The following is a 13020-nucleotide window of genomic DNA, read 5'->3' as shown; positions in this document are numbered from 1 at the left end:
CTATAAAATTGCCTACATGGATTCAAATCTTGTGATAACTTATTTTAGTAGCATTAAAATAAATCTGATACATTTATTCATAATTTGATTCATAAGTATATTTTGTTTCACTCTGTTATAGATGTTTATTTTATACTAAAATAAGCTGAAGCCAAACTATTTTCATTTATTGAAACATATACTTACTTTTTACTCTTTAAAAAAAATATTAGGTACTTCTTGCAAGGGATATGCATTAGCACATACTCAAGAAGGAGAAGAGAAGAAGCAAACTTCTGGTACATCAAACACCAGAGGATCAAGACGAAAATCTACCGCAGCAACTCCTACAAGGAGATCTACACGTAATACAAGAACTGAAACAGTCACTCATTCTCAGAGATCCCCAGCATCAAATAATTCTGGGTATGATGCTCCAGACAACAGTAATCCATCTCTAAGTGTTTCTTCTTCAGCTGAGTCAGAAAAGCAAACAAGACAGGCCCCCAAACGGAAGTCTGTAAGAAGAGGAAGAAAACCACCTTTACTGAAAAAGAAACTTCGAAGCTCTGTACCTCCTTCTGAAAAAGCATCTTCCAGTGATTCAGTAGATGAAGAAACAGCAGAATCTGACACACCACCTGTGTTAGAGAAAGAGCACCTATCAGATGAAGAAAGTAGAAACACTTGTACTGTGCAGACAAATGCAGAAAATAAGTCTGCTAATGGCTTGAAAAGTTGCAGTGAGCAAATAGAAGAAAGTGAGGAACATACTGAAAACCATGACACAGAGGAAAAAGTAGAATCTTCATATTCTGAGTCTTGTATCCAAGATCCTCCTATTCTAATTGGAGAGGAGGAGGACGTTCAGAAAGTTGAGAATACGGGTATTGAGGAAATTAAAAAAGTTGAGAATGCAGGTATTGAGGAAGTTCAAAAAGTTGAGAATACAGGTATTGAGGAAGTTCAAAAAGTTGAGAATACAGGTATTGAGGAAATTCAAAAAGTTGAGAATACGGATAACGAGTCTAATGTTTTTTGCTTAGAAAGTGATATTTCTAAAACTATTTCTAAAGAAGGAGGTGATCCATTAGAAAATGAAGACCAAATATCTGTACCTTCAGAATCAGAAGTAAAAGTAGATATATGTATAGATCATCCTCCAAATGATTCTCTTACATGTTCAGCATCTGAAATTGAAGTACACCAACCTGTACCAAGCCTAGATGAGCTATCTGAGGATGCAGAGATAGTGGTTAATGAAGAAAAAGTTGTAGAGGTCAATGAAGAAAAAGTTACAGATGTTAATGATCAAGAGGTTATAGAGAGTCCTATAGTAGAAATTATTGATCATAATGGTTCTACAGTAAAAGAAGAAGAGCTTGGAGACAGCCCCAAATTAGAATCTTCTAAGGGTGAAATTATACAAACAGTGGACAAAACCTCTATTGAGATCTCAGAGATTCAGTTGCCTGGGCATGTTGAAATTGGAGGTGCCGAAGTAATGTGTGATACTTCAGGGAATGAAAATTTCAATAGTATTCAAGACTCTGAAAGTAATTTATTAAAAAGTAATCTTAACACCAAATTAGACACATCTTTAGAAGAAAAGGCTGAGTCTCTGGTTGAACATCCCAGATCTACAGAATTGCCTAACACACATATTGAACAGATTCAGAAGCATTTTAGTGAAGACAATAATGAAATGATACCCATGGAATGTGATTCTTTTTGCAGTGATCAGAATGAATCTGGAATTGAACTGTCTGTAAATACTGATGCTAAACAATTGAACAAAAATTCTGCAGAGCACAGTTCTCAAAATAATATGCCATCTTCTGATCCTGTAAGTGAAAAAGTTGAAACTGTATCTCAGCCATTTGAAAACCCAATAGATATGATAGATAAAGCCAAAAAGCCTCGTACTCGAAGATCTAGATTTCATTCTCCATCTACAACTTGGTCTCCCAACAGAGACACTTCACGGGAAAAGAAACGGTCTCAGTCTCCATCTCCCAAAAGAGAAACTGGAAAAGAAAGCAGGAAGTCTCGGTCACCATCTCCCAAAAAAGAATCTTCAAGAGGACGGAGAAAATCTCGTTCTCAGTCCCCAAGAAAGGATATTGCAAGGGAAAGAAGGCAATCACAGTCTCGATCTCCAAAAAGAGATAGCACAAGGGAAGGCAAAAGATCAGAATCACTTTCCCCAAAGAGAGACACTTCCAGAGAGAACAGAAGATCTCAGTCAAGAGTGAAAGATTCCTCTCCAACAGAAAAATCCAGGTCCCGGAGCAGAGAAAGAGAAAGTGATAGAGATGGGCCTAGGAGAGAGAGAGAGAGAGATAGAGAAAGGAGAACAAGAAGGTGGTCTAGGTCCAGATCTCGTTCTAGGTCACCATCAAGATCGAGAACAAAAAGTAAGAGTTCATCATTTGGTAGAAATGACAGAGATAGCTACTCCCCTCGGTGGAAGGAAAGATGGGCAAATGATGGTTGGAGATGTCCACGAGGAAATGATCGGTACAGAAAGAATGACCTAGAGAAACAGAATGAAAATACAAGAAAAGAAAAAAATGACATCAGTCCAGATGCTGATGACCCAAATTCTGCTGACAAACATAGAAATGACTGTTCCAGTTGGGTAACAGAAACAATAAATTCTGGACCTGATCCAAGGACCAGACATCCAGAAAAGTTAAAAGATTCCCCTTGGGAAGAAAATAGAAATGAAAATTCAGGGAATACTTGGAATAAAAACTTTGGTTCAGGTTGGATGTCTAACCGTGGTAGAGGTAACCGGGGCAGAGGCACTTACAGAGGTAATTTTGCCTATTCAGATCAAAATGAAAATCGGTGGCAAAACCGAAAACCCCTCTCAGGGAATTCAAATGGTTCAGGGAATGAGTCTTTCAAGTTTGTGGAACAGCAACCCTATAAACGGAAAAGTGAGCAAGAGTTCTCATTTGATACACCAGCAGATAGGTCCGGGTGGACATCTGCATCTAGTTGGGCTGTGAGGAAGACTCTTCCAGCAGATGTGCAAAACTATTATTCACGACGAGGGAGGAACTCCTCAGGCTCACAGTCTGGATGGATGAGACAGGAAGAGGAAACACCTGAACAGGGTAATGTATTCTGTTTATTTATTAACACTTTTATTTGAGAAAAGAGACTATAAGTTTAATACCTTATTCATTTGAATTGAAATGATCTGTCTTTATAGTTTTACTCGAGGCCCGGTGCATGAAATTTGTGCACTTGGGGGGAGGAAGGAGGAGAAGAGTCTTTCAGCCTGGCCTGTGCCCTCTCGTGGGAGCCTCAGGGAATGTCCAACTCCTGCGGAGGCGGGAGAGGCTCCTGCTACCACCGTTGCATTTGCCAGCTGTGAGCCTGGCTCGGGGCTTCTGGCTGAGTGGCGCCCCCTCGCCCCCCGCCCTCCCCGCCCCCCGTGGGAGCACACTGACCACTAGGGGGCAGCTCCTGCGTTGAGCGTCTGCCCCCTGGTGGTCAGTGTGCATCATAGTGACAGGTCATTCTGCCATTTGGTTGATTTGCGTATTAGCCTTTTATTATATAGGATAATGTTAATTGAATCCCAATTGTTTACAGGTCACTTTATATTTTAAATAAATATATACACATCAGTATGTATTTTCTTCTTTCATTCTACCCCTGCCTGAAACTTTGCAAAAAATTTAGTATTTTAAGTATAATTTGCTACAATAGAAAAATTTGGGATGTTTCTATGCAGGATTTAACTTCTATTTATTTTACTTCAGATATGGACACATGAATTATTTTGATCATTGTTCTCATATAAATAAGTCACTCTTCTAATAAAGATTTATCTTTCTTGACTTATTTTGTTAACAATGTAAGAAAAAGTTGTTGAAGATTAAAAACCCGAAATGAATTTGTATTGATTTCCTTAGTAAGTTTCTTGAGCTACTTACTCTTTGCTCATATTGATGGATATTATCATGTAACTGTATTCTTAAAAATTACCTTAGTTGCATGTTTTCTTTTAGAAAATCAGGCAACATTATTTAGAAATGATGAGCTTAAGCCAAATAATTGGAGATTGGTTTAGATGTCTGAGTCTGTTCATTGCTATTTAATTTTAGTATAACCATCAGTTCTTTGTTTCTCTAAAGAAATTTGTAACATATTTTTCACAAGCCTTTTTCTTTTGATAGATTCTAACCTAAAAGACCAAACAAACCAACAAGGTGATGGTTCTCAACTACCTATAAATATGATGCAACCACAAATGAATGTAATGCAGCAACAAATGAATGCACAGCACCAGCCTATGAATATCTTCCCATATCCAATGGGTGTTCATGCTCCTTTGATGAACATCCAACGCAATCCATTTAATATTCATCCTCAGCTACCCTTGCATCTGCACACAGGAGTACCTCTCATGCAGGTAGCTGCTCCTACCGGTGTATCTCAGGGACTACCACCACCCCCACCCCCTCCCCCACCATCCCAACAAGTCAACTACATTGCTTCACAGCCAGATGGAAAGCAATTGCAGGTATGTTTTTAGCAACTCAAGTTTAATCAACATAGCCGTTGTAAACATTTAGCTATTAAGGACAGATATTCAAGAAAGGGCTTCCTGTCATCCAAAACAATTATTTATTTGATTAGGTTTATGCAGCGATTTTCAACCTTTTTCATCTCACGGCACATATAAACGAATTACTAAAATTTTGCGGCACAAGAAAAAATACATTTTTTGCCAATCTGACAAAAACAATAGGTGTAAATTTGATTCATTGACACTGGACAGCTATTGTTGTGTTAGCTGTTATTTTTTTATTTGACAATCTAAGGGAAAAGAGGTCAGTGTCCCTGATTAAATCATCAGGTATTGCATGTTTTAAAAATTCTTGTGGTACACTGGTTGAAAATTGCTGGGTTTATGTTCATAACCCCTCTTTCACAGTTCTTCTCCTAAACCTCCCTCCCCCCCAAGTAAGAAACTGAATTGAATATATATTACCAAGTCTACATTATATTGTTATTAAATTCCAAACAGGTTTTTTCACATTAAGAGGACCAGATAATAATGAGCCAAACTAGAATTGTCGTGGGTGCTTTAAATTTTTCCCTAATTTATTGGACTTGTTAGGGGGTGGGAACTTGTGATAAAGTACTGTAATGAAGCTTGTATTGTCTTGTTTGGTCAGATGCCAGTTAAAGCTGTTCATTAGCTATTACTGTCTCATTTTCATGAATTTACCATGCTAAAAAGAATGAGGTGCCTCTGAGGCATACAGATTATTTGAATAATTTGTAAACATTGTGTTGCTTATAGTTTTATGTCTACATTTCAGAAATTCTAGAATCCTGATAGCAAGATATAGTTGGAAGAACAAGGGAATGGGATTCCAGAATATGGGATCTTAAATCTTTTTCTGCTATCAACTCACTGCAAGCCACTTGACTTCACTGCCTCATTTCCTCTGATCTTTAAAGGGGGGCACTTTAATTTCCATAAAGAACCTTGCAGGAAAGATACTATTCTCTAAATGCTCTTCTTGTTTTTAGTGTTGGTGTCAGAACATTACAATACACATGCATAATTTAAAAGTCATGTTGACATCTTTAAACCTGTTTTTAAGAATGTTACTCATTTTTCTTCAGAGTCCTTTAGATATAAAAGACCTGAAGTAATACATTTCTCTTAAGTACCAAGATTGAATTGCTTTGAATTTTTAAAATGTTATTTCTAATATGTAACTAAAGACTTCTATTGAGTACAAGTAATCCATTAATTGATGATAACTCTTTAAAACAGGGTATTCCTGGTGCTTCTCATGTAACTAATAACATGAGTACACCAGTCTTGCCTGCTCCGACAGCAGCCCCAGCAAATATGGAAACAGTTCAGGGACCAAGTTCTGGTAATGCTTCGTCATCAAGTCACAGCAAAGCCTCTAATGCTGCTGTAAAATTGGCAGAAAGCAAAGTAAGTGTTACAGTGGAAGCCAGCGCAGATAGCTCGAAGACAGACAAGGCAAGTTCAAGGTTGAGAGCAACCTACAAAATTTTGTTTCTGATAAAGTTGAAAAAAAATAACAGCTTTCTATTGTATAAGTGGTAAAGGGAATTTATTAATTTATTTATAGTCTTAAATTCTAATATTATTTGAAGGGTCCTATCTAGATATGTTGATGCCCAATGAGTTGCTAGTAATATTTCATAATTATTTTTAGAAATGTTTGATATATATGTTAGTAAATAAATTTTGTGTTTACAACATTCATATTTGAAGAGCTCCTAATAATGCAAATGCACAGTGCTTTTAATTTTATATTTTTAAATAAAGTTTTTGGAAGTATTCAGTTGGGCAAATAATAATTATACATTTTCTTCTTAGAAATTGCAAATTCAAGAGAAAGCAGCACAGGAGGTAAAACTGGCCATTAAGCCCTTTTACCAAAATAAAGATATCACCAAGGAAGAATATAAAGAGATTGTACGAAAAGCAGTAGATAAAGTAAGTTATAGCTTTAGTGTAGTTCTGTATGTATTGTTTTGAACCATCTCTATTTTAATAATGGAATGCTTAAGTCTAATTAAAATAATAAGAGCTGCCTTCTTCTGATTCTTGTCTGCTTTCTTAACTTTTGAATAAGTTCATATAAGATATGAAGAAACATGGAAAAATGTCTGGTTTGGGGTTGTTTTTCACAAAGCTTTCATTTTATTCCTTTTAACTATGAAAAAAAAAATTTCCCTCATTTTTTCATAGGTTTGTCATAGTAAGAGTGGAGAAGTCAATTCTACTAAAGTGGCAAATTTGGTTAAAGCCTATGTAGACAAATACAAATATTCCCGTAAAGGAAGCCAAAAGAAAACTCTGGAAGAACCTTTGTCTACTGAAAAAAACATAGGCTGAAATGGAGAGCACTATAAAGGACACTGTCAAGATATCTGCAAAGTGCAATTTCAACATATACCTTTAACTGAAAATCATACCTAACTGTGATTGAAATTTGGTTTTGATAAAATTATTTTTTTTAACGTAGAATATGTTTTGTTCAAAATAAATAATAGTTCTGCACTGTAACTTCTATATCCTTTCCTCCCCCACTCCAAATAAGAGCAAATTCAAGGGCAAGTAAAGGGGTTAAGGAGTGCATTATTACTAGGACTGTGTTACAGTGTGGACTCTGGAAGATGTACATACAGCTTTTTTATTTGAACAATGGAGTGCATAAATTAGAAATTTCTAAGTGCACTGGTTTTGGAAGAGATATATATATATATATAATACCTTTATTCTGTCAGGCTAAAAATAAAGTATGATCTATATGATTTTCCCCTCTAATTATAGAAAGTTAAGTAATGTATTACCATGAAAAATATTTCTAATAAGAGAACATACCAATTGCAGGATTCCTAATCTGTATTTTTAAAAGCACACATCTGAATAAATTGCTTTGCTAGAAAACAAATGATCACATGAGCAAAACTTAGTGTTCAAAACTTGGGAACACTGTTGACCTATTGTATCACCAAATAAAGGGTATGCTGCTTGTTTTTCTTTGTGCCTTTTCCCCCCCTCCCCCCCCCCCCCCAGTTGAGATGAAGCTATATTTACATTTGCTAGATTTACAGCTTTGGCAGTCTAAATTCTTAGTTGAATTTAGAAGATCAGTGTGGAAAAAAGTGTTGACTTTGTAAAAATTGTTTTTTTCATAATATTTCCTATCAATCAGAGATGATCAATTATCTGTGCCAGCCAGAGAACTGCAGTAAGGGGTTGTGATCCTCTCTTTCCTGGGACTAAGGTGGAATTGTGAGACTCACTTCAGTGGCTTTCCGGTTGTTGTTCATTTGTCCAGTCACTAATGAAATTCTTTTCACACTTGAGATATCCAAATGTTTTACAATTAATCAAGTATTAATTTGGTGACCGTATGATGGCCATTAAGCATATTGTAAAAATCTAGACATTAAAATCTGTGTTTTGGAAAGGGAGAGGAATTAAATAATGGAGTTTGGGTTAGGCCTTCAGGGGACTAGGGATTTGGTTGTTGTTTTTTAAGTATTAGGATATGTTAATTTTTATTAAAGGTAAGTTAAAAGTATTAATAGTACCGTTATTTTAATTGGCATTTTGGAAGAAAACAATGAGTTGTCTCCATGATAATCTGTCTTTAATTCTAGTAACAATTTTCAGTAGATACCAAATAACTGGAAAGCTATTCAGACAAAGATATATGGCTCAATGAAACAGGCTGACCCTTTTACTAGCTAAACTAGCAAGAGCAATACTCTGTAGGACTGTGCTTTTCTGAAATAAAGATTGTGTTTCTCAATTTTATGTGCATAATACTTTCCTGGTGCTAGCTTTGATAGGCAAAATATTTTGAAATGATGGCCCCAATAATGATTGTGCTAGTTCATAATCTTTAGTAGATTATGAGTATAATCCCAAAAAGTATTAGAAACATTTCCAAGCAGCTTTTGATCTTTATTCTGCATTGTTGGGCATTTGTAATACGGTATTCTACTGATTTATATATATTTTTAATTAAAGTTTGTGTTTAGATTATGGGAAAGTGTAGAAGTATATTTCTTCTAATAAAATATTAAGACAGTATTTTAAATATCAATGCACACATACTCACTTGTTTCAGTTTTGAGCTCTAGAAACAACTGTGTTAACTTTAAATCTATTTTGAGTTAAAGCTGGTTCACACTTTGAAAATTTTATAGCATATTGCCGAAGCCAATTAATCACACAATGCCTACTTTTCCTTTGTTTTTTTTCAGTGACGTTTGGGATTTGGGTGACATTTTAAAATTTGCTTTACTATTTATCCTTTGAAAACATGTTTAAAATAAGTTTTAAAGAAAAACTAGGTGGTGTGATCAAATCTCAGATGTTTGGTAGCACTGTCATGCATTATTTCCACCTTTCCTGAAAATGAGGTATAATCCATATCTGGTTGGTGTACTGGTTAGACCACATTTAGAATAGCTAATGAAGAATGTTACTGCATTAGAATTCAAACTTTTAAAACTTTGAAATATTTGAGAACGTATTAGAAAGTGCATGCTTTATGTTAAAAAATACATTGCTTTAACATTCCCCATTCTTGGTTTTTCAGAAATTTATATTAATTTTGCATGTGTGCAAACTTAAAAATATTTTGTGGTGTTACAGATTTATTTATGAAGATTCAGTATTAACTTGACCTTTGAAACCTTGTCCCTTTAACTTACTAGTCACATTGACCAATGTTTTAAGAGGTAGGGATGCCTAGAATTTTGAGACTAAAGGTAGTTATTATTTGAACATTCCAAAAGTTTTGTGATTCCCCCCCCACCCCCCTGGTAATTACATTTTCTTCATCATCTCCCTTTAAATGGCCACAGTATGTACTGTTTGAATATTCCATCAAGAAGATGTAGTTTCAGGAGCACAGGGGTGGTTGCCCATGGCTCATGAGACATGGTTTGTAGTGTGAGGATGGAGTGCTGTCTACTGAAGCAATGCTCTTAAACAGATATGTAGTATGTAATATTTTCTAATAAATTCTTTTGATAAACAAAGAGTGTCTTGAACATCTTATTAAGATTCCTGGGAAATGGATTTTTATCTCATAACTCTTTCCAGACATTTGTTGAAGTGTTTCTTGGATTTGTACCAAAGTAACTAGCATCATAGTTACATTAATGTCCAAGTTGTAAAGCAAGCTTCGAGTAAACTACAAGCATCTGTTTTTACAGCATTTTTCCTAATTACATAATCATTACAGGAAATTAGAAACACTTTAGTAAATAAAAAAATCCATAAAAACAAGAAACGGAATAGCAAAAGGAGAAAAATCGCCCATGATTCTACCATTTAAAGGTAACAACTATTAACACTGATCAAATTGCACATAATTGTTGTAAGTCCTCCTTTTCACTTAATGATGTATTGAGAAGTTGTCGTTTTAATAAAAATTATTCTAGAGCATGATTTTTAATGGCTATATAGTGTTCTATTATATAGACTAGAGGCCCGGTGCACGGATTCGTGCATCGATGGGGTCCATCAGCGTGGCCTGTGAGTATCAGGCCAAAACCTGCAGTCCATCGCCGCCTGCCGCTCTAGGCCGCTGCTCCCACTCATCCAGGCCCCACTGGGCCTGCCAGGGGCTTGCGCCTAGTCAGTTCTGATATGGAGAGGCTCATGCCACCGCAGCGGTGCTCGCCAGCCGTGAGCACTGCCTCTGGCGCGCTTCACTCACCTGAGCAGCACTCCCACTGTGGGAGCACACTGACCACCATGGGGCAGCTCCTGCATTGAGCACCTGCCCCCTGGTGGTCAGTGCACATCATAGCGACCAGTCAACCGGTCATCCGGTCGCTTAGGCGTTTATATATAGAGATACTAGAGGCCCCGTGCACAAAATACGTGCACTGAGCGGGGGGGGGGGGGGGGGGGGCCCAGCCTAGCCTGTGCCCTCTCACAATGCGGGAGCCCCATGATTGCCCCAAAGAGGTAGGCCAGAGCTGCGGGACCTGCCTCCGCGCTGCGCACACAGCGTCAAGGCCCCACCCACCCGCGCGTGCACACAGCCACACCCACAGCCTCCTGGTGATCGCTCGTTACAGCATGAGAGCGTCACAGCATGAGGGTGTCACGACCACATAGGCTTTTATTAATAGGATTAGAGGCCTGGTGCATGAAATTCATGCAAGGGTAGGGTCTCTAGGCCTGGCCAGTGATCAGGGCTGATCGGGGCCTTCCGACTGCCAGCGGGGCCTGCCTTCATTCCGCCCCGCCCCCTAGTGGTCAGTGCGCATCATAGCAAGTGATAGAACTCCCAGTTGAACTCTTGCAGGGACACTTTGCATATTAGCCTTTTATATGTATATATTCCTTAACTTGGCCTCTGTAAGATGTTCTTTTTACTAATTAAATTAGTAAAATATAAATTGTACTTACATAAATAAGACTGATACAAACATCTGACTATATACTAGTAAATTGTATCCATATCAGATTGTTTTCTGGGGATTAACTCCTAGAAGTAGGATATCTTGGTCAATCAGTATTTATTTTCCCATAAATTTTAAGATGTAATTATGTACATACACTTAATATATAATTTTTTAAAGTTCAATTATAGTTAGTATAAAACTCCATTTTCCTACGCTGGTTTTTCTATCTAGAGAGAACCATCAGAAAAATATTTTTCTTTATGTTCCCATACTCTTCAGCACATTTACAAAAATGCTTTTTGAGGTTCCAGGATACTCAGTTACCCCAGCACATAAATTATATTCTGTAAACTGTTCTGCATCTCTTGTCCCCTTAAGAAATTGAAGGTAGTCCTAGCTGGTTTGGCTCAGTGGATAGAGCACCGGCCTGTGGACCAAAGGGTCCCAAGTTCAATTCTGGTCAAGGGTACGTACCTCGGTTGCAGGCTCCTCTCAGGCCCTGGTCAGAGCTCATGCAGGAGGCAACTAATCAATGTTTCTCTCCCATCAATCTTTGTTTTTCCCTCTCTTCTATTAAAAAAAAAAAGAAACTGAAGATATATTCTGTCACCCATGTCTATTATAATGGTTCTATTCTTTGGTTGATGAATAACTTTTGGCTATTAGAAACAATGTTAATGAACATCCTTTTTGTCTATGAGGTTACATTGAATTTCAGGATATGCACATTTTAATTTGGATAGATGTCAAATTGCTCTCTAAAAGGAGTATACTAATTTATAGTTCCACCACAGTTCCTGAGCTTAATAAAGGGGACATATGTAATAATTCAACAACAGATTTTTTTTAAAAATCCTGAAAATGTTGAACAAATCTGGCCAAAAGGGTCAGCTAACAGTTCAAACTATACACTAGAATGGATAGTAGTTGACTGAAAACTGGTTTCAAGTTAGTATAATCTTCTGCCTAAGAAATGTTACTTTGTTAAGGGAATTCCCAGAAAGTTTTGCTGGCTCTAAAAAGTGGAGTGGTGTCAAATTAATAAATACTTGGAAAATAAATGTGAGGAATTGTGGAAAACTTTAGAAAGATAACAAAATGCACAGGAAGAAAATACTTAATGGAACCAGTGAAGCAAATACAAAAATAATGCTTGGTACCCAAAATTGGTGTCTTGTATGTACTAGCAACCTAACTCCCCCTGGAAAGAATTCTAGTTTTTCTCTATAATTGGGCTCCGTGTGTGCTGGTGAAACAGCTCCACTTAATTTGGCATATGACCTTATTCGAGGTACTTAACTATTCTAAATCCTCATTATCCCACTTATGAAACAACTATTACATTGGGTTGTTGTGAAGACTGAGATGATACATGTAAAAGGCTTAACACAGCGACTGACAGAGTGAAGTGCTTAGCAAATGTTAGTGACCAGCATAAAGCGTGGAAACCACTTAAATGTTCAATAAGGGGTCTAGTTAAATAAATCATGGTACACCCATAAAATGGAGTTCTTTTCATACCAATATTGAAAGATCTTAAGATCTTCAGTTTTTAAAAAAGTGCAGCAGTGTTAATGGTATGAAATATTTTGTGTAAAAATGAGAAAATACCCTAATTGCTTGTATGTAATCAACACCAGAGATGTACTGCAGAGATAAGATCAGTGGTTATCTGGCAACAGGGAGTGGGATCCAGCAGGTGGGAGAGGGGTTGGAGGGGGACTTCTCATTAAAGTTTTTAAAAAATTTTATTGATTTCAGAGAGGGAGGGAGGGAAGAAAAACATAAATGATGAGGATTATTGATTTGCTGCCTCCTGCATGCCCTCCACTAGGGATCAAGTCTGCAACCTAGGGATGTGCCCTAATTGGGATTCGAACTCTGTGACCTCCTGGTTCATAGGTTGATGCTCAACCACTGAGCAACCCCTGCCCTCTTGAACATTTTGATTATTGAATTGCATGGTTGTATTGCCTACTCACAAAAGATACTTTAAAACAGTGGTTCCCAACCTTTTTTTTTTGTCCAGGCCCCACCTAAGCATCTCTAAAATCCTGATGCTCACTCCTGTGACATATA

The 13020-nt window shown here is 37.1% G+C and overlaps 1 protein-coding gene across 3 annotated transcripts in view; it reads left to right on the top strand.

Moving 5' to 3' along the window:
- SCAF11 (SR-related CTD associated factor 11) overlaps positions 1 to 7706 on the top strand; it is an 86630-nt gene extending 78924 nt beyond the window's left edge. For 2 of the 3 annotated variants that reach the window (XM_079774641.1, XM_079774643.1), the window contains 5 exons: positions 213 to 3104; positions 4176 to 4522; positions 5792 to 6010; positions 6374 to 6493; positions 6749 to 7706. In XM_079774641.1, the coding sequence (XP_079630767.1) occupies positions 213 to 3104; positions 4176 to 4522; positions 5792 to 6010; positions 6374 to 6493; positions 6749 to 6895 (3725 nt within the window). In that variant the 3' untranslated portion in view covers positions 6896 to 7706. The remainder of the gene's footprint in view (positions 1 to 212; positions 3105 to 4175; positions 4523 to 5791; positions 6011 to 6373; positions 6494 to 6748) is intronic. The other variant, XM_079774642.1, reaches the window with a different exon arrangement.
- The last annotated feature ends 5314 nt before the right edge of the window (positions 7707 to 13020 follow it).

This window comes from Cnephaeus nilssonii, assembly GCF_951640355.1.
Source record: "Cnephaeus nilssonii genome assembly, chromosome: 6".
Lineage (NCBI taxonomy): Eukaryota > Metazoa > Chordata > Mammalia > Chiroptera > Vespertilionidae > Cnephaeus > Cnephaeus nilssonii.
The sequence above is the reverse complement of the archived record's forward strand: the minus strand, read 5'-3'. Positions and strand labels throughout refer to the sequence as shown.